At 46.2% G+C, this 23,136-nt stretch overlaps 1 protein-coding gene across 3 annotated transcripts in view; it reads right to left on the bottom strand.

Annotated features, from left to right (window-relative positions):
- LNX1 (ligand of numb-protein X 1) overlaps window positions 1–23,136 on the bottom strand; it is a 309,648-nt gene that overhangs the window by 167,261 nt on the left and 119,251 nt on the right. For all 3 annotated transcript variants that reach the window (XM_075347037.1, XM_075347036.1, XM_075347038.1), the window contains one exon: window positions 3,344–3,591. In XM_075347037.1, coding sequence (XP_075203152.1) covers window positions 3,344–3,591 — 248 coding nt within the window. The remainder of the gene's footprint in view (window positions 1–3,343; window positions 3,592–23,136) is intronic.

Raw genomic sequence — 23,136 nt, forward strand, 5'->3', positions numbered from 1 at the left:
TTATTACCATGTGATTATCGCATTGCTGGACGAGAAAGTCACGTGCAGGGCAGTCTGACAAGCTCCCTGCTGTGATTGACACCTCACTGACAATGCACAATCTCTATTGAGAGCATAGTGTGGGCGGGGGCAGCTCTTGGCTCTGCTGTGATCATGAATCTAAATTATTTGATTGTTTCAGAACAGCTGCAGCCAGTAATCTATGCGATACACCATTGTATTCAGAATCTCCTTGACTACATTATGTTGCTGTCAGATGAGGTAGCAAAAACCTGCTGACAGATTCCCTTTAACGGGAATCTTTCATCAGAATATTTCTGTCCAAATTGCAGGTAGCACAACTCAGGCAATGGCTGCAACCATCATGGTAAGTATATATGCCAGGACTATTACTGGCGAACAAGCCAACTTGCCTAAAACAAAATGTGAGCCGAGGATTATGCCCTATTCCCATATCTGCTTTTCATGTACTTGTTCTCGCTGTACTTATGTTAGCGTCAAAGAGCATTTATATATAAAAGAATACATGGAGATGTATAAGTTTGGTCTAATTTGCAGACCAAGGTTTCCCATGCACATGAAAAGACTTGTAATGTATTTATTTATCCCCAAGTGAAAATCACTGATGAAACTCTGATGGTGAAAACTGACAACTGACCAATCACTGATGGTAAAAACTGAATTGACCAATCACTGATGGTAAAGGCCGTTTTACATGCTACAATAAATCTTACGATGTGTCGGCGGGGTCACGTCGTAAGTGCCGCACATCCGGCATCATAAGTATGATTGTAGCGTGTAAAACCTCTGTCCAATTGCGACTGAACGAAAATCCGTTCATCGCATGCACGTCGTTCATTCCTCAAAGATTGAACGTGCAGTTGTGCAATGTTCCCGAGGCAGCAGACATCGCAGTGTGTGACACCCTGGGAACATCCGCGGCTCCCGCCGACAATGCGGAAGGAAGGAGGTGGGCGGGATGTTTACGTCCCGCTCTTCTCCGCCCCTCCGCTTCTATAGGCCGGCTGCCGCGTGACGTTGATGTGACGCCGAACGTCCCTCCCACTCCAGGAACTGGATGTTCGCCGCCCACATCTAGGTCGTATGGAAGGTAAGTACGTGTGACGAGGGTTAATCGTTTGTGAGGCACATTCAACAAATTGAACATGCCACACATACGATGGGGGAAATTGCAACGTGTAAAGCAGGCTTAAGAACTGACATCTAACCAATCACTGATGGTTAAAACTGACAACTGACCAATCACTGATGGTAAAAACTGACAACTGACCAATCACTGATGGTAAAAACTGACAACTGATCAATCACTGATGGTAAAAACTGACAACTGACCAGTCACTGATGGTAAGAACTGACATCTGACCAATCACTGATGGTAAAAACTGACAACTGACCAATCACTGATGGTAAAAGCCCCGTTACACGCGTCGATTTTTTGTGCGATCGCACCCGCCCCCATCGTTTGTGCAACACGGGCAATTTGTTGCCCGTGTCGCACAAAGTCGGTAACCCCCATCACACGTACTTACCTTACAAATGACCTCGCTGTGGGTGGCGAACATCCTCTTCCTGAAGGGGGAGGGGCGTTCGGCGTCACAGCGACGTAACTCAGTGGCCGCCCAATAGAAGCGGAGGGGCGGAGATGAGCGGGACATAACATTCCGCCCACCTTCTTCCTTCCGCATTGCTGGCGGGATGCAGATAAGCTGTGTTCGTCGTTCCCGGGGTGTCACACGTTGCGATGTGTGCTGCCTCAGGAACGACGAACAACCTGCATCCATGAATTTGACCAATATTATGAAAATGAACGACGTGTTAACGAGCAATGATAAGGTGAGTATTTTTGCTCATTCACAGTCGCTCATAGCTGTCACATGCTACGATATATCAAACGATGCCGGATGTGCGTCACGGAATCCGTGACCCCGACGACATATCGTCAGATATATCGTAGCGTGTAACGGGGCCTTAAGAACTGACAACTGACCAATCACTCATGGTAAAAACTGACAACCTACCAAACACTGATGACACTAGACCATTTTTTTGTATACTGTATGTGAAAAATTACCGATGTGTGAACGAGGCCTAGAGCAATGATTTTTGTTGTACATGAAAATATGCATTATTTTTCATCAGTGTGCTGGATCCGATTTTCATCACTGTATCCAATTTTACCATCTGTGTGGCATCCATATTTCGTTTATGCCCCAAAAATTTCCAAACTTCTCCAAATCATGAAACATTTCTTAGTAAAATACATTAGTTTTTTATGAATTCATTCACTTGAATATGCACGTTTGCTCAGAAAGTTGGATAAAAAACAAACAAGCTTGGATAGAACACATGTGTGAAACATGAACATCTGAGGCCTTATTCTATGGGAAGCTTTGGAGACTTGCATCAGGTTGTTGTCTGATAAACAGATGGTAACAAAAGACCAAAATTAGATAAAAATCAGATTCCTCATACTGATGAAAAGCAAACTTTTAATTTTGTATAAATGTCACAAAGAGATTTGGCCTAACAATGATAAGTATTAGAGATGAGTGAGCATTACTATGCATGGGGCACTACCATGTGTTCAATCGGTAAAATGATTGTTACAAGTACCTAGCACCTAGACATAGTAGTGCTCACTCATCACCAGTACCAAGCACCCATGCATGGTAATGCTTGCTCATCACTAATACCAAGCACTCGTATATGGTAGTGCTCGCTCATCACTAGCACTGAGCACCCGTGAATGGAAGTGCTCGCATATTAGTAGCACTGAGTCCACACCCGTGCATGGTAGAGCTTGCTTATCACTAGAACTGAGCACCCATGAATGGTAGTGCTCGCTTCTTACTAGCACTTAGCACCCGTGCATGGTAGTGGTCGCTCATCACAAATACCAAGCACCCGTATATGGTAGTGCTCACACATCACTAATATCGAGCACCCAGATATGGTAAAGCTCGATCATCACTGATACCAAGCACCCATACTTGGTAGTGCTCGCTCATCACTAATACCGAGCACCCATACATGGTAGTGCTCGCTCATCACTAGCACTAAGCCCCCGTGCATGGTAGTGCTCGCTCATCACTAGCACTGAACACACGTGCATGGTAGTGCTCGCTCATCACTAATAAGTATGTCTCAATGTTCATGAAAGGTAGAGACTACAAAGTTTCTTATGTCAGCACGGTTCTGCCATTGACACTAAGCAAGTCTGAACTGAGCATTATTCACAGCCTAGTAAATTGCTTTTAATATGAAATGACTGCAGTGGAGGCATGAATAATAAATGACTGCAATAAAGCTGAGGCTGGCTTACTCCTGTTCCGATTAATTCTGCAATGTTCATCAGATCCACTTCCCAAATGGCTGTCTCCTGTGGGTGAGCTGTACACAGGGTTATCCTGACCCGTTTCATCAGACACTAAGGCTGTAGCTGAGGCAGCTGATAATTCAGATGACACTGCTGCTATGGTTAAGTCCAGAGATGAGCTGCAGTCCGGGGAGCCGTCCTGTGAACGTCTTTTGCGCTCTTTATTAAGGCCATAGTGTGATGCACCTTTACACCTGTGAAATAGAAACATACGTTAGGAAGGATGGAACCAAATCTTCCAAATGCAATACGATGATCGATTTAATTATAAAAGAAATAAAGTAAAATTGCAAGAACATTATTCATGCTAAAAAAATGTCAGGAGACTACAAGAGCAGGAATAATCAAGAGACAACACTTATTGTAGGATACACTGTCTAAGGGCCACTTTACACGCTGCGACAATTGCTAGCGATGTCGAGCGAGATAGCATCCGCCCCCTTCGTACGGCCGATATGTGGTGATCACTGCCGTAGCAAACATTATCGCTACGGCAGCATCACACGCACATACCTGTTCAGCGACGTCGCTGTGACTGCCGAACAATCCCTCCCTCAAGGGGGAGGTCCGTTCGGCGTCACTGCGACGTCACCACGACGTCACTAAGCAGCCGGCCAATAGAAGCAGAGCAGAGATGAGTGGGACGTAACATCCCGCCCATCTCCTTCCTTCCTCATTGCCGGCGGACGCAGGTAAGGTGAGGTTCCTCGTTCCTGCGGTGTCACACACAGCGATGTGTGCTGCCGCAGGAACGACGAACAACATCGTACCTGCAGCTGCAACGATAATTGGGAATGGACCCCCATGTCACCGATTAGCGATTTTGAACGTTTTTGCAACGATTCAAAATCGCTCATAGGTGTCACACGCAACGACATCACTAACGCGGCCGGATGTGCGTCACAAATTGTCGTAGCGTGTAAAGCGGCCCTTAGGCTATATTCACACGTTGAGTATTTGGTTGCAGAAATCTCTTGGCAAGAAAAACGCAATGCAAAAATGATTCTTTGCCAAGATTTTGATGTGTTTTTGCAGCATTTTTGATTTTTGCCACGTTTTTCAAATTAACATCAATGGATGAAAAAACTATAGAAAACCACTGGAAAAATTGACATGCTGCAGATTACTTTCTGCACCAGATCTGCAAGGAGAAAATACTCTACGGGCGGCTTTTCACGTTGCGACATCGCAAGCCGATGCTGCGATGTTGCACGCGATAGTTCCCGCCCCCGTCGCAGGTACGATATCGTATGATAGCTGGCGTAGCGAAAATTATCGCTACGCCAGCTTAACATGCACTCACCTGCCCTGCGACCGTCGCTCTGGCCGGCGACCCGCCTCCTTCCTAAGGGGGCGGGTCGTGCGGCGTCATAGCGACGTCACACGGCAGGCGGCCAATAGCGGCGAGGGGCGGAGATGAGCAGGATGTAAACATCCCGCCCACCTCCGTCCTTCCGCATTGTGGCCGACGGCAGGTAAGGAGATGTTCCTCGCTCCTGCGGCTTCATACACAGTGATGTGTGCTTCTGCAGGAGCGAGGAACAACATCGTACCTGTCGCTGCACCGGCATTATGGAAATGTCGGAGGCTGCAACGATGATACGATAACGACGCTTTTGCGCTCGTTCATCGTATCATCTAGGATTTACACACTACGACATTGCAAGTGACGCCGGATGTGCGTCACTTTCGATTTGACCCCACCGACATCGCACCTGCGATGTCGTAGTGTGCAAAGCCGCCCTTGCAGTCTTGTAACAAATCTGCACCAAAAAACACATAAAAAAGTGCAATAAAAGCACAGTGTTTGCACACAATCTAAAGGGTACTTTACACGCTGTAATATCGGTACCGATATCGATCGCGAGTGTACCTGCCCCCGTCGGTTGTGCGTCACGGGCAAATCACTGCCCGTGGCGCACAACATCCCTTACACCCGTCACACGGACTTACCTTCCCTGCGACGTCGCTCTGGCTGGCGATCCACCTCCTTTCTAAGGGGGCGGTTCGTGCGGCGTCACAGCGACGTCACACGGCAGCCGTCCAATAGCAGAGGAGGGGCGGAGATGAGCGGCCGGAACATGCCGCCCACCTTCTTCCTTCCTCATTGCCGGTGGACGCAGGTAAGGAGATGTTCGTCGTTCCTGCGGTGTCACACACAGCAATGTGTGCTGCCGCAGGAACGACGAACAACATCGTACCTGCAGCAGCAATGACATTTGGAAAAGGAGCGACGTGTCAACGAGCAACGATTTTTCACGTTTTTGCACTCGTTGATTGGCGCTCCTATCTGTCACACGCTGCATTGTTGCTAACGGCGCCGGATGTGCGTCACTAACGACGTGACCCCGACGATATATCGTTAGCGATGTCACAGCGTGTAAAGCACTCTTAAGTCTTGATTTCCCAAACAAAAATAAAACCAAAGTAAAACAAAACAAAACAAAACATTTTTCAGCCTCTAAAATTCGAGGAATAAATACTTTTATCACTATGCCATTTTGCCTTTCTCAAACTCTGTTAAATTCCTGTTGAAACAAGACTGAAGGGTAGCGTCCCCCAACTCCAGTCCTCAAGAGCCTCCAACAGATCATGTTTTCAGGATTTCCCTAATATTGCATAGGGGATGGATATTTCCCCTGGGAAATGGAAAGGAAATCCTGAAAACATGAACTGTTGGAGGCTCTGGAGGATTGGAGTTGGGGGCACTCCTGTAGGGGAACATATTGATGTAGTACCGCTTTCATATAGCATCTTAATACCCAACTCCTCCAATTACCCATGACAAAATCAAGTATCAAGGATCTAGTGATTCCCTATAATGGTCTGGAACACAGAGTATACTGTATGTGATCTGCTAAATACTGTAACTGCATTTAATACAACCCCTCATGCAAAACGTTAATGCTTATAATGGCAACTAGAGACATATTTGGTTGCTGAAAGACAATTAAACGTGTGGTCAATACAAAGGACGGATGCATGACTTATTCCCTCCAAAGACAATACTAAGGATCGGGTGGCATACACTGCGAGTGGAAGAAAGGAGATTTCAGAAGCTAAATAGGTTCTTTACAGTTAAAGCAGTCAGACTGTGGAATGCCCTACCACAGGAAGTTGTTGACATTTTAACAACTTTTAAAAAAGGGCTGCATGATTTCCTCAGTACACACAACATTGTCATTTATAAATTATTTAGTGACATAATATAATTGGTAGAGGAAGATTGAACTTGATGGACCTATGTCTTTTTTCCACTCATGTAATGATGTAACCCACTTGATATATAAAAATATGGGGTTGCCGGATTGGGTTTGATTTCAGGAGCAACCATAATAAAAAAAGGTGGTATGTTCCAAAGTACGTGGTATTATGGAGGCACGGCTGAGTGATAGGGGATGATCCAATAAGTCCCAAATGTGCCATAAAGGGGCAGAGAGAATGCCAACATAGACCCTGTATTGAGAGGTCATGCCTATAGGCCACTTTACACGCTGCGATATCGTTACCGATATCGCTAGCGTGCGTACCCGCCCCTATCGGTTGTGCGACACGGGCAAATCGCTGCCCGTGGCGCATAACATCGCTCAGACCCGTCACACTACTTACCTGCCTAGCGACGTCACTGTGACTGGTGAACCGCCTCCTTTCTAAGGGGGCTGATCGTGCGGCGTCAGAGCGACGTCACTAAGCGGGCGCCCAATAGAAGCAGAGGGGCGGAGATGAGCGGGACGTAACATCCCTCCCACCTTCTTCCTTCCTCATTGCAGGTGGCCGCAGGTAAGGTGAGGTTCCTCGTTCCTGCGGTGTCACACATAGCGATGTGTGCTGCCGCAGGAGCGATGAACTACATCGTACATGCAGCAGCAACGATAATTGGGAATAGGGGGGCATCACCGATTAGCGATTTTGCATGTTTTTGCGACGATGCAAAATCGCTCATAGGTGTCACACACAACGACATCACTAAAGTGGCCGGATGTGCGTCACCAATTCCGTGACCCCAACGAGATCGCTTGAGCGATGTCGCAGTGTTTAAAGCAGCCTTATGGCAGAGCTGAGCTTAATGAGTTAACTTAGTGTAATATATATGACAGAATATAGAAAGCCGTATCATCCTCTTTTTAGTATATGTTCTATCTGCAGTCACAATGTTGCAATTTTAAAGGAAATCAGTTCTTGTCGTGACTTTTCCTATTAGAATGTGTTATTGGCATTATTTTGCTTTTGGATTGGAGCATTTTTATGATCTGTTCTGTGTTCTCATAATATTCTGAACAATACTTCTTATTATGAGAAAGTTCATCACTATGGCTCCCCGTCAGATAAAGCTGTGCTATCAGGCGGAGCGTAATCCGGGCAGAATACAAAGCAGATCAGACATGTTTTCTCATGGAGCGTCCCGCCAAGTTATGATTCATTGTGTTTGTTTTATCACATAGTTAATGTGATTAATGTAAGAAATCAAATCAGATGAAAACTTTGGTGAAGGCTCGCAATGGTATATTGGAGAGACTTAGAAACTGGACAATTTGTTTGGAAATCTATATACTGGTATTGTTCTGTTAATACTGAGGGGCACGTTAGGTATTTGATGCAGAAACGTCTGTGCAGTTTTTGCATCTCTTGGCAGGAAAAACGCAATTTGCACACTTTTGCCTCATTTTTTTACATGCGATTTTAGTGTATATATTTCCCTACTTATTAATATGGGGGAATTCTGCAGCAAAAAGGCTAAAAAAAGCCTGCAGCAAAAAAGATAAAATGGACATTCACAGATTTATATGCAGCAAATGGAAAATAAGCAAAGTGTGTATGAGACTTTACTTTGTCATCTGGAAATCCTTAAGGTTTAGTGACAAAACTACGCAGAAAAAAAACCACGACAAAAATATGACAAAATCGCAACGTGTGCACATGCCCCTAACAGACACAGTGCTAATAGATTTCCAAAAATCACACTGCAGGTAATAATTATTTCACAGCAGGTTGGAATCTCTGATGAGATGAGAATATGAAAACAAATTGTCCGTATACAATAAATATATTGTAAAAAATATTGTATTATAATTTATCATCTCACGAGAAAAATAACAATGTGTTATTGAGATCACAAAAACCTCTCCCTCCCATACAGCTCTTCATATGGGGGCACATGTCCCGGACCCCAGGAAAAACCTGATTTGATTGGGCATGTCGTGGCCCATTGGACATTTCGTATGAAGTTGAAATGTAATATTGGTTTCCTTACACACACACACACACACACACACATACACACAGACACACACAGACACACACATTCACAGACAAACACAGACACACACACATAAACATACACACATGCACACACACAGACACACACACACACACATTCACAGACACACACACAGGCACACACACAGACACACACACATACACATACACACACACACACATGCACACACATGCACACACACACACGCGCACACACACACATGCACACACACAGACACACACACACACACACACACACAGACACATACACACACACATACACACACAGACACACACACACACACACACACACAGACACAGACACACACAGACACACACACACACACACGCACACACACACACACACACACAGACACACACACACACACACACACACACAGACACACACACACACACACACACACACAGACACACGTAGCGAGTATACCGCATGTAGCAGCCCTGTGCCTCTCCGGTATTTTTACTGTTTTCCTGCACAATTACTTAGTTTTGCCGGAAACAACTATTTCCCCTTTAAGACCACGCAGCCGATCAACACTGAGTTAGGCCTCTTTCACACGTCAGTGATTCTGGTACGTTTGTGCTTTTTTTTAAACGTACCAGAATCACTGACATACGCAGACCCATTATAATGAATGGGTCTGCTCACACGTCAGTGATTTGTCACTGCACGTGTCTCCGTGCGGCGTACCCGCGTGTGCGTGATTGCTGCACGGAGACATGTCCATTTTTTTCTGGCATCACTGATGTTCCATGGACCACGCAGTGGTGTGGTCCGTGAAACACGTGCCAGAAAAAAACGTGCTTTTAAAATAAAAAACATTTTAACTCACCCGGCGTCCAGCGATGTCCTCTGCAGCCCGTTCTCCCTGCTCCTTCTGTGCCGGCTGATTACTGTCGCGCATATTCATTATGTGCGACACAGCCGACCCGGAAGCAGCTCCTGCAGGGGTCACCGCCGGCCGGATGCTGCGTCGCGGGAGCGATCAGCACCATGGACAGCGGGAGCGGGCGCAGGTGAGTGAATCTCTAAGTGCAATCACGGGCCACGGAGAACGGAGCCCGGATTGCACTTAGACAACCCACGTGTGCCGTGATTTTCGGCACACGCAGGGACATGTGCGTGTTTTACACGCCAGTGAAAAACGTCTGTGTTTTTCACTGACGTGTGAAACGGGCCTTAGAGCATGGCCTGAAAGGGAAATTTTGTACCTTTTGATTGCATGACAGTGGCCAAAGGAAAACTCATATGTAATCAATGCTTCATAGGAATATACAGTATGCACATTTTTATTTGTTTGTCACGTACATCCTCCTCAGGCTCTATACTAGGAGTGTACCCTTTTGGCTTGTCCCCTCTTTTGTAACCTCAGAATGTTTTGTTGTTCAACAGTTGTACATATTTTTACTTAAAGAGGTATTCCCATCTCCAACATACTATCCCAATATATAGTAGGTGTAATAATAATAATATTAGCAAATTCCTCCATTAGAAAAATAGTATAGTTTTCCTTATAAGCCATGGCTCTTACTTCATGTGCAGGGCATTGCAGAAGCTTAGGTATCCAAGGTTACGACCTCAAGCAACTAACTGTCCATATATGGTAGACATAACCATGGATATCTAAGGTACTGTAATGCCCTGCACATGAGGTAAGAGACATAGCTTTTCAGCAGAACTATAGTACATTTCTAATTGGAGGTTTAGCTAATATTGTTATTATTTCACAACTGATAAGGAGAAAAAGTCCAGCAATCCCACAAAAATAAAAGAAAAAAAATCTTCAAAATCTTGGGTAAAATGCCATAGGATGGATATTAAAAACAGGATCCTGAAATATGAGTAAGGATCCTGTGAGCTCCGAAACCCGTCATCTGCTCTGCTTTTAATATCTGTCCTAAGGCATTTTACCCAAAATTTTGAAATAAAGATGTTTTCTTTTATTTTTTGTGGGATTGCTGGACTTTTTCTCCTTATCAATTTGGACTATGGCTCACCGGTGACTTGTTACTTCCTCCGTGCAGCCCTAGTCTCCTGTCAGGATCTGGATTTCTAGCTGATAAGTATTTTTTTCTCTTTTATTACTACACCTACTACATATCATAGTATCATAGTTTTTTAAGGTTGAAGGGAGACTCTAAATCCATCTAGTTCAACCTGTAGCCTAACATGTTGATCCAGAGGAAGGCAAAAAAAAACAAAAAACAATGTGGCAAACAAGCTCCAATGGGGAAAAAAAATCCTTCCTGACTCCACATACGGCAATCAGACTAGTTCTCTGGATCAATACCCTGTCATAAAATCTAATATACATAACTGGTAATATTATATTTTTCAAGAAAGGCATCCAGGCTCTGCTTAAATGTTAGTAGTGAATCACTCATTAGAACATCATGCGGCAGAGAGTTCCATAGTCTCACTGCTCGTACAGTAAAGAATCCTCGTCTGTGATTATGATTAAACCTTCTTTCCTCAAGACGTAGCGGATGCCCCCGTGTTCCAGTCGCAGGCCTAGGTGTAAAAAGAGCTTTGGAAAGGTCTCTGTACTGTCCTCTCATATATTATACATTGTGATTAGATCCCCCCTAAGCCTTCGTTTTTCCAGACTAAATAACCCCAAGTTTAATAACCTGTCTTGGTATTGCAGCCCACCCATTCCTCTAATAATCTTGGTCGCTCTTCTCTGCACCCTCTCCAGTTCAGCTATGTCCTTCTTATATATCGGTGACCAGAATTGTACACAGTATTCTAAGTGCGGTCGCACTAGTGACTTGTACAGAGGTAGAACTATATTTTTTTCATGAACACTTATACCTCTTTTAATACATCCCATTATTTTATTAGCCCTGGCAGCAGTTGCCTGACACTGTCCACTAAAGTGAAGTTTACCATCCACCCATACACCCAAGTCTTTTTCTGTGTCTGTTTTACCCAGTGTTCTACTGTAACGGGGTGCCAGGGGTGCCTCGGGGGTTGTAGTCGTGGCCCCTTTTTCTAGCAGGCTTACCCCTGGCTCCGCCGTCACTTTTGGGACAGGAGATGTCTTGGTGGGGCAGAGTGTGGTGGTGCAGATGTCGCCGTCAGAGATACAAACACTTGACAGACGTGGATCAATTGAACCAGCAGGCATGTTTATTGTACACTTCTTCATGACAGAGGCAATACTCAGATGATGTCACAACTTTCGGCTGGGGAAAACCTTCTCTGGATGTCTCCTCTAGTGGGGATGTGCCTGGCTACTCCACTTCACCTGGCTCCCACTTCGGCTAACACAGACTGGACCCACACCAATACTGCTTCACACTTGAGGACACTTCTTCTCTACTTTTCTCTCGCTTTCCTGTTCACCCAGCTCCCACACTCTGCCCCTTCTGCTTCTTCTCTCCCGTCCCGTACTCAACTGCCTTCCACACACACACTTCTCTCCCTTCCCCCTAAGCTGCCGGCTCCTCCTCCCTCCTGCACAGTTTCTATGGGGACAGCCGTCCCACCCGGCCACTAGGGGAAACCCACTAAAACAGAATAAAACATCTTTATTAATCACATCAACATTAACAGTTTTCAGGGGGAAACTGCGCCTCCTTGTAAGGGGTCTGCCCACCCCTTACATTCCTCCCCTCTTTAAGCCTTAGCCTCCCGGCAAGGCCCGCACCTGAAAAACAGAAACTGAGCAATATACAAACTTAGCAGCAAAGTCACTTTTATAAAAACCTTAAAAAATGTTCACATGAAGGCACACTCAAGGGGCGCACAAGTCTGGCGCCCGGAGTCCCTCCTGGGAGCTCCCGGTCTTAGTAGATAGTGTGCCCGGAGGCCTTCAGCAGGCACTCCCGGTCTTTGCAGGTCTTCTGCCCGGAGGCTTTTGCAGCACTCCCGGTCTTGGAAGGCAGTAACACAAAACAGCAAAGTCTTCTTTAACAACACGGAGGGAACCCCTGGCTCAGTCCAGCGTCGGGCTCCTTCCGGGCTCAGTAGCTTGAACAGGGTTGCAAACAGTAGAACTTTTCCGGCTCTTCAGCAACGCCGGTGTTTAACACGAACATGTCCATTACCTCCGGTCATTACGGGTCACTCGGGGTGGTATGCGCGCTGCCATTCGGCCCGCTGAGCCCTCACGTAATCAGAAAGGGACTGACCTGGCAAGCGGCGCAATCTCCGGAACGGTTCGTAGTTGACTGGGGGTTCTGGTGCCTCCGTCTCCGGTTTTTCCTCTTCAACCCCCCGACGGGGGTGACGGGGTCGCTGAACGGGACGGCTGTGGGCTGCCCACGACGATCACCGGGTGTGTGACCAGGCTCTGGTGAATTGCCAACACCGCCGGGGTCCCCTTCTCCGGATCAGCACTCAGTCCTGTCACGACTTCGGGTGAAACCGCCAGTGTGCTTCTCGGCCGGGAAATCTCAGCTAGTACCGGTCGCTGTTGGGAACGCCTCCGGTATTGGCACTCTTCCCATTTGATTTCCTGCTGCCATTGTGTGGCCTCTTGTGTAGTGGGCATCCGGGTCACTCCCACGGCAAACAGGCCCCGGCATCCCACTTCTCTCCGGAACTTCACCTTTTCCTCCCGGGTACAGAGTATGAAGGCGTTGTGGCAAGCCCTCAGTGTCCAGGTTAACCCGGTTGTAGAAAAAATGGTCCCTGGTCTCTTCGTCCTCAAGGAACCCGTAGCCTTCAGCCTGGTTGAATTTGACCACGGTGCCAACGGTACATTGCCGATCAAACTCCTCGCTGAGGGGACCGGCCATCATCTCACGGGCCACGGTCTCGGCTAGTAACCTTTCTTGTACCGGGTCTGTTTCAGGCGGCGGAGACTGTCGTCGGGTCAGGGGCGTCGGTTTCAGCGGCTCCCAAAAGAATCCCCACTCAACTTCTTCTAGCTCCCGGGCATGTTGCTCTCCCGGGGCCGGAACTGCTGTGTGGGCTGGAGGTCCCACCTCGACTGGCGTGATCACCTCCGAACACTGGAGGGGTGTTTCCAGGGTTCCGCTTCCCGGCTGAAGTTGTGTCTTGTAGGTGGCCCGGACTTCAGTAGAGGTTTCACCGGTCGCGGCATCCCAGGAAGTGACCCACGTTACCGTTGTGGGCCGCTCCGGACCTCCTGGCACAGCCGGTAGCTTAATTTTAAGTGCTTCCTCGGCTGCAGTCTGTTTCGGGCGCCCTCTGCCCAGGCTGGTTGCCACCAACGCGCCCACTGCAGCTCGCTGTTTTCTCTGGGTCTCCATCTCGCTCGGAGTCAGTCTCTGAGTTGGCGTTTCTTGCAGCCCTTCTTGTAATGGCGCCGGGGACGGTGGAGATGCTGGAGAAGGTGGAGGCGGGCCTTCTTTTCCCGCTCTTGTATACACTCCACCCCCAGTCTCGCACATCAAATCGACCCAGCATAGGCGGCCCTTCTTTTTCTCTGTACCGTCGGCCTCTTCACATGTCTTCAACAACATCCTGGGGCCAGCACCTCCCCTCTTTGGGCGGCGTACTCCGTACTTCTTTTTCTTCGCCGGCCAGCTCAGGGTTCTTCGCTTGGCGCCAATTCTTCGCGCGCTCGCTGTACTCGTAAAGACGAGCCATCTTGGCGCCATCTTGTGCCCGGTCCAATGCCTTAGGCACCACTTGTTCTTCCCAATACGGAATCGGGACCCTTCACATATAGTCCGGATCCTGCCGACTACGCCACATGTAACGGGGTGCCAGGGGTGCCTCGGGGGTTGTAGTCGTGGCCCCTTTTTCTAGCAGGCTTACCCCTGGCTCCGCCGTCACTTTTGGGACAGGAGATGTCTTGGTGGGGCAGAGTGTGGTGGTGCAGATGTCGGCGTCAGAGATACAAACACTTGATAGACGTGGATCAATTGAACCAGCAGGCATGTTTATTGTACACTTCTCCATGACAGAGGCAATACTCAGATGATGTCACAACTTTCGGCTGGGGAAAACCTTCTCTGGATGTCTCCTCTAGTGGGGATGTGCCCGGCTACTCCACTTCACCTGGCTCCCACTTCGGCGAACACAGACTGGACCCACACCAATACTGCTTCACACTTGAGGACACTTCTTCTCTACTTTTCTCTCGCTTTCCTGTTCACCCAGCTCCCACACTCTGCCCCTTCTGCTTCTTCTCTCCCGTCCCGTACTCAACTGCCTTCCACACACACACTTCTCTCCCTTCCCCCTAAGCTGCCGGCTCCTCCTCCCTCCTGCACAGTTTCTATGGGGACAGCCGTCCCACCCGGCCACTAGGGGAAACCCACTAAAACAGAATAAAACATCTTTATTAATCACATCAACATTAACAGTTTTCAGGGGGAAGCTGCGCCTCCTTGTAAGGGGTCTGCCCACCCATTACACTACAATTAAGTACATAATTATACATTTCATTTCCTCTACCCAAGTGCATGACCTTACATTTATCTACATTAAACTTCAATTGCCACTTCTCAGCCCAATCCTCCAATTTACATAAATCTCCCTGTAATATAAAATTATCCTTCTTTGGGATATTGGGATAGGATCTTGGAGATGGGAATACCCCTTTAATGTAATAAATGCATTCAAAATGATATCCATTTAAATTGACATCAAATGCTGTATTGATATGCAGCATTGTACCATATGCATCTCTCTAAAAACCTATTTTAGAGAGATGTGGCAATATCAACTTGATGGATGTAAGAAATATCATTATGTGCTGTGTTCTTTCCATAATAGAGCATTGTGCGGAGCCATACAGCGCCTATAGGAGTGTAACCCACTAATGGCAGACAGAGCTGGTTACTGTCAGATGATTGATTACACATCGTCCAAGGGATCCTGTTACAGTTAACACATGTTCACCAGTTGTGAACTATCAAAGCAGCAGCTATTAGCCTTGAATTCAGCACTTATTTATATCACATTTTAAGATGTGTGTCAAAGCCCAGTCTCGATCTGCAAGGACTACATCTTTTAGTTCCCTGGTCTCGTTAGGTATCCGGATAATTCCTCCAGTCTGTACAGCCTCACGTTGCATAGGACAGGCCATTATGACAATATTCATTTCTATATAAGGTAGGACTAGTCGTCTTCCAAAGATACAAGACTTGTCATGAGAGTAAATGACTATCATGAAGGCAAAAATGGGATTTCTGGAAGAGGCAACGCAACGTATTTAGTAATTATGGCGGCACGACTTTGATCATGGCTTTTGTTTTACAAATCTCTAGTCTTTAACACATCATTTGTAACTATGTATTAAGTAGAACTGAAGTGTATTATTATAATAGGAGCCGGCAGCCACAACCAGCATTGTCGACACGTGGCAGAGAACTAGGACAGACAGATTTATATTAGCATCAGAGATCTGCTCCTAGGTGACATTTAGGGCTCATGCGCATGTTGTGTAAATGCATGCGTCCTGCGTCCCCTGCACAATCTATGAAAATTGTGTATGAGACGCGCGCACGTTGCTTTTATGAACGCAGCGATTTGGGTGATAAAATTTTGACTCAAATCCGTGCGTTCATAAAACCAGCATGTCAATTAATTTGTGCGCTTTGGATGCAGCTCCCACTCTGTCTATGGTGGGGGCAGCAGCCAGAGCGCATGAGATCGGCTTTTTTATACGAAAAAACTGCATCCATTATGCAATGTTTCTGCAGCAATTTGAAGCGCACATGTGCTGTCAAATCGCTGCAGAATATTCAGCAGTTACGTGCGCATGAGCCCTTATAGAGACATTTCAAGTATTAAAAGTCTTCTACTTTCATCTTGTCCTGGGTATCTTTATAGAAAAGTCTTTGTCCTTGGTGACTTTACATAAAGGTCTGCTCTACCTCTCCCCACCTGAATCTGTTCGACTGTATCCCTATGGTCCAGACTTCACATTTACACTTTTGCCAAGTTAAGGCCTCATTCACACATCATTGTTTCATCAGTATTTGTTGCCAAAACCAGGAGTGTCTCCAAAACATCGAACAGGTGATGACTAGTGTTGAGCGAGTAGTTAACTATTCGTATTCGCTATGCTGTTAGTGAGTACTGTTCGGTACCCGCATATTCGTCACGAGTAGCGGCGCAATGTAAGTCAATGGGAAATACTCGCTAAGTAGTGAATAACCCGAAAGCCATACTTTTCATGCGAGTAGCAAATAGTACGGATTTAGGGTTACTCGCTACCTAGCGAGTATTTCCCATTGACTTACATTGCGCCGCTACTCGTGACGAATATTTGAGCAGCGCACAGTACTCACTAACAGCATAGCGAGTACGAATAGTTAACTACTCGCTCAACACTATTGATGAAAAAGCACTACCATACTCGGGTGCTCAGTACTGATAACGAGCAGTCAGATGGTCAGATGGGCTCAACCCGTGTGCTGAGTATAATGGAAGTCAATGGGAAACACAACCATTTTTTCGGGAACTCTTCTGGAAAAATGCTTGAATTTCCCATTGACTTCCATTATACTCACTACATGAGTCAAGCTTGTCCGAGCATCTGACTGCTTGTTACGACTACCGAGCCTCCATGGTAGTTTTTTTGCTTATGTGGGAAATTACTGGTGTCAGAATTAGTGATGGGCGGACTCGCAGACACCCGGGATCAGCAGGTCCAACCAGCTTAAATAAAACCTCGGTTTGGAAGTACGCCGGTCCCCATATATTCTAATTTTCTTTCTTTTTTCTTCGCTTTTTTTTTTACCAGGGTGGCCGTACCCTGAGTTCCCTGAGAACTATGAGCCCGGAGTCAGTGCTCGGGGTCTTCTGAACCTGCGCAGATCCGAGCTTTTACAGTCCAGGTCCCCCCATCACTAGTCAGATCCTAATTGTGAGTCTAAAATAGCCATAGTGGCTGGTGTCAAAACTGCAAGATTACAAACGTTTTAGTTGTTTTTTTTAAATAAAAATTGTTATATAAAACAATCACATTACCATTTGATTTTAAATACATGTAATACAAAAACCTGATTTAAACAATACCTTATTGATGACACATTCCCTCTAGGGCTCGCTCACACTAGCATATAAATACGACCAGTGCAATCCGATAAAAAAAAGGACTGCACTCGAACCAATGTTATTCATTTATAGAAAAAAGAAGAAAAATTTCCAGCGCCAGGAAGGAAAATTAAAAATCCTTTTTTATTAAGTATAATATTTAAAGTATAATATTTAAAATCCAGCAGGTACGGCATCATGTCGGGTGACCAACAGAACAACGCGTTTCGACGCTCAGGTCTTAATTATAGAACATGATTAAGACCTGAGCATCGAAACGCGTTGTTCTGTTGGTCATCCAACATGATGTCGCACCTGCTGGATTTTAAATATTATACTTAATAAAAAAGGATTTTTAATTTTCCTTCCTGGCGCTGGAAATTTTTCTTCTTTTTTCTATAACTGTTTGGTTGCCATACCACCTTCCATGCGCAGGATCTGGATCTAACCAGCAGGACAGATCGGTGAGCTGGACTACACCTTCTTTTGTATAATGTTATTCATTGAGTCAGTGCAGACCTGCAAATTTTTTTCCTCAGTTATATATGACATGAACAAAAAAAAATTGCAACATGCTGCATATGGTCATGTAAATTGGCTGAGACTCGCCAATACAAGTGAATGGGCACAAGAAAAAATAGACGGTATATGGACCATCTCAGTGGCATCCATTTTTACAGAAACATTACCTTCTGTAGCATAGACACTTTAAATGGTCTTGTAAATGATTGTGACTAATAGCGGCGAGAAAAAAATGCATATGGATGCTAGGCGAGAATATAATCGCACAGTCTCATAGCGCTCACATGACATATGGAATGACGTATGCAGGACACTCGTCCAACTTTCTGGATGAGAATCAGACTGATTCTGTGAGCGAACCCTTAGTATAATCTGCCTGATTGTAGCTGCATACGTCATATCACAGTGGTGTTGGCTCAGTCATATCACAGTGGTGTTGGCTCAGTGATATCATGGTGGTGTTGGCTCAGTGACATCTTTGATCTGTTGGTGGTGTTGCTTCAATAATATCCTAATGGTTGTTACTAAGGATGATCGAATACTTCGATTTTCGGCTACGCGAATATTTTCCGAATACCTCGCCGCTATTCGACTATTCGCGAATAATCGATGCGCAATGTAAGTCTATGGGAAACCCGAATAACAACTATTCGGTACTATTGGGGCTTCCCATAGACTTACATTGCGCATCGAATAGTCGAATAGCTGCAAGGTATTCAGAAAATATTCGCGAAGCCGAATATGTGAGGTATTCGATCATCCCTAGTTGTTACTACTAATAGCGGATGGTGTTGACTTGTTTATGTTCAGGAATTGTTAGCACAGATAGACTGTAGTTGTAGCACAGCATTATGCTGATGTTTTTGTTGCCCCTGCTCTCAACTGTTCATACAGAGGGAGAAACATTCGCAGTTGCAGGAATTGTGACCAAGACTTGGCCTGGGATTGCAGGGGATTCGCCAGCCCCAGCCCCTACTGCAGCTGGATGTGCATCCGTGGCCGCACAGCTGAAATGTATCGGTACCAGCGGGCCACCGCCCATCCCCGGTCCCTACGGTTCCACCGGCTGTAATCCCAGCTCCTGCAGACGGCCACCACCGTCTACCTCTTTGTCATTGGTGACTGGGCTCCAACCCAGATACCTGGTGTAGAGTTTGGCAGGCCTGAGCACAGGTCTGGCCTTGAACTTGACTCCACTTCACTCCACTGTCAAAGCTCAACTCTCGACTAACTGTTTTCCTGCCTCCGGCCCTGTGAACTCATTGGTGGGCGGAGCCAACCGCCTGGCTCCGCCCCCCTGGTGTGAACATCAAACCCAGAGGGAGGTGACAAAGGTTTTGAAGTTTGGCTGCTGTTACCTTACTAAGGGGAGGGTGTGTGCGTGCATGGGACTACCTGGGACGACCTGGCTAGTCCATGGCATTACAACTGGGCATGGGATTGCAGGGGATCTGCCAGCCCCAGCCCCTACTGCAGCTGGATGTGCATCCGTGGCCGCACAGCTGAAATATATCACAGTGCAAAGACCCGCAAACAGAAGCCGGCAGCTTTCATCAGCACCCCCGTGACTGAGGTGGCACATGACAATGACGCCATGCACTGCCATAGCACGGATGCCAATGAAAGCTGGTCACCACTGCAGGTCAACTATAGAGGAGCATGCCAAGCGATGAGGCAGCAAAGTGATGACTACAGTATATACCAGGAGGGGGACAGTATATACCAGGAGGGGTCTAGGAGAGGAACAAAGCAGGAGGGGACAGTATATACCACAAGGGTGGCAGTTTACACCAGGAGGGGCACAGGAGAGGGACATATATACCAGGAGGGGGACAATACAGGATGGGGGCATATAAACCAGGATGGGGAACATATAAACCAGGATGGGGAACATATATACCAGGATGGGGACATATATACCAGGATGGAAAACATATATACTACGATGGGGGACGGATTTACCAGAAGTAGCCCAGGATGGGGAACATATTTACCAGGAAGGAGCCCAGGATGGGTTACATTAGAAGAAGATGGGGTACATTACTACAGCCTATGATTATTGACGCTTTTCTGCGTTGGAAACGCGTCAGGGTCATTTTTGGGATGGGCTTTTTTTTAATTCTATGTGGAACTAAAGCAAGAATACATTTTATTCTGGATGTGCCGATTTTTATTCTTTTTTTTCTTCATCTTCTTCTTTACATTATTACATAATGGTGGGGAGGTGAACTTGTATGTCTTTATAGGATTTAGAACACTAAATGTATACATACATATACATGCATCTGACCAACATGTGGGGATGGGGGTCCCAGGTCCAAATTTTGCACCAGGGCCCATCAAACTCTAGTGATGTCCTGAGCTGCAGTTACGTGCCCGCAGACCCTATCAGCTGATACCCCGTACTATTTAAGAGCGGTACATTCAAAAGTCTAGTACACTCTCTCCCTGGAAAAAGACTGCCCGTCGAAACGCGCGTAGGAGATTTCAAGACAAGACCTTTGTTTCCCCAGGTAATTATGCACTTACCCTGATTGCTTTAGCACACTCGTGATCATTATAGCGATCCCCCGTTTTGATAGACTGGTCTCCTTTGGCAATTAGTGCCTGCAGGACTTACCATAGTGTTTGGTTAGTTACTGAGCCTGACAATCTAATTTTTTCTTTTGATGATATGTACTTTTAATTGCAGCTGGCTCTGTTACTGAATGACTAGGAATATTTTACCAACTTTATTAACATCACTAGATATTTTTCTGCCTGCACTGTCTGCCTATTGACATCTACAATTGGTTGGGGTTGTTACCCCCTGATTCATTGTGTTGTGTACACGGGGGATGTGCTTATTTTACTACTTTTGAATACATCACGCATGTGTGTACTTTGTAGACTTGGCTAGCAATCTTATGCAATGTATTATTTTGACCTATTGTGAAACAATTGTCTTTTGTTTTTACTTCCCTGCTGACGCCATGCCCACTTATTGATACTTTGTTTATTGAATTATGTAATAAAAATTTTGAATTTTTATATGTCAAGTTGCGCAATTTTTATATGATATATCATTGGTGTAGCGCTGACACAGGGTCATACAGTTGCTTAGGCCTAACCGCCTTTTTTTGACCTAATAATTAGCAAAAATGTTTGATCTATAAGCCAATAGTAATAGAAGAAAATATCAGAGAAACGAGGCACTCACCAAAATCTTTATAATGTGAAATCACAAACAAAAAATTACTTCACATGGGATGTAACGCTCTGTAATTCCACATTAAATGGGGTTTCCAGTCTAAATCAACAAGTCTGCAGTCCCTCTATGTGACTGCAGACTTGTGAGTCCTTACATCGCTCGCACTGTGGGCTGTGAGCATTCACCGGTGTCAGGAACGGTGGTCACATGGCCACAAGTATGTGATTTTCAGACTAGTGCTCCATGGTCTAGTTGGATTTTGGCCGGGATTCTGTATATCACACACTCGCGGGCATGTGACCGCTGTTCTTGTCTCTGACCTTGCTGAATCCTCACAATGCACAGTGTGTACGATATGAGGATCCACAAGTCTACAGTTACATAGCGTGACACATAGATTAACTGCAGACTTGTGGATTTTGACTGGACAACCCCTTTAAAGGGAACCTGTCATCAGAAATTTAGCTTGAAACCTAAAAGTTTCCCCCTCTGCAGCTCCTGGGCTGCATTCTAGCAAGGTTCCTGTACTTTTTGTGGCCCCTTTTAAACCAAATGAAATACTTTCTAAACTTGTACCTTTTGCTATGTAAATTTTGTAAATTGTCCAAGGGGGTGGGCTCTCTGCTCACCGTTGCTGTTCCTCCAGCACATTGACGCCGCCCCCCACGCTCCATTTCATCCATCAGGACGCCGCCCACTGCACCCGAGGTGCCGCCCACGCCAGGATCGCAGGTGACGTGTGTCACAAGCACGAGATTATGGGCGGCGCTGTGATTGCATCGCAAGTGCCCGCCCATAATCTCATGGACGCGCTTTCCCCCACTGCCTCCAGCGTTCTGCGCAAGCGCTCGCTGGCCAAATGACCCGACGTCACCTCCTTCCCATCTTACCCTGCAGCAGGGCAAGATGGGAAAGAGTTGACGTCGGGTCATCTGGCCAGCAAGCGCTTGCGCAGAACACAGGAGGAAGAGGGGAAAGTGCGGTCACGAGGTTATGGGCGGCACTTGCTGATGACACTCACCGCGCCGCCCATAACTTCGTGCCTGCGCAAAACGTCACCAGCGGTCACAGGTGCACACAGTGCGCAGTCCCGCTACAGTCGCACAGCGCATGCGCGGGACCATGGGCGGCGTCCTGAGATATGAAATTCAGCGTTGGCGGGCGGCATAAATCTTCTGGAGGAACAGCAACGGTCAGCAGAGAGCCCGCCCCCATGGACAATTTACAAAATTTACATAGCAAAAGGTACAAGTTTATAAAGTATTTAATTTGGTTTAAAAGGGGCCACAAAAAGTACAGGAACCTTGCTAGAATGCAGCCCAGGAGCTGCAAAGGGGGAAACTTTTAGGTTTATAGCTACATTTCTGATGACAGGTTCCCTTTAATGTGAAATACAGAGTTGCATCTCCTGTGAAATAATGAAGTTTGTGATTTCATATGCTATTTTAGAACTGCACCGCCAGCTTGAAAAAAAAGTACCGTATTATCCATCTATCCAAAGAACTCCTGTAAAGAAGTGTAGATCTCTGTACTAACAAGCATCAACCTACCCATTAAAGTATTAAAACATGATTTTACTCACTACAATATTCTGTGATCTGACATGTTGGGGCACTGGTGGACACAAACAGAAAAGGGCCCCTGTGCAAGAGCAATATATGGGCGCTTTGCAGCCCGAAAGCTCATCAAAATGCATATTTCCACCTGCTTTGGAGGCAGAAATGGGCCCCCAACATATTGGAACTGATTGCACTATTGATATGTCCGCCCCTGTGTTGTGGCGAT

The sequence above is a fragment of the Anomaloglossus baeobatrachus genome, chromosome 1 (genome assembly GCF_048569485.1).
Source record: "Anomaloglossus baeobatrachus isolate aAnoBae1 chromosome 1, aAnoBae1.hap1, whole genome shotgun sequence".
NCBI classification, from domain to species: Eukaryota; Metazoa; Chordata; class Amphibia; order Anura; family Aromobatidae; genus Anomaloglossus; species Anomaloglossus baeobatrachus.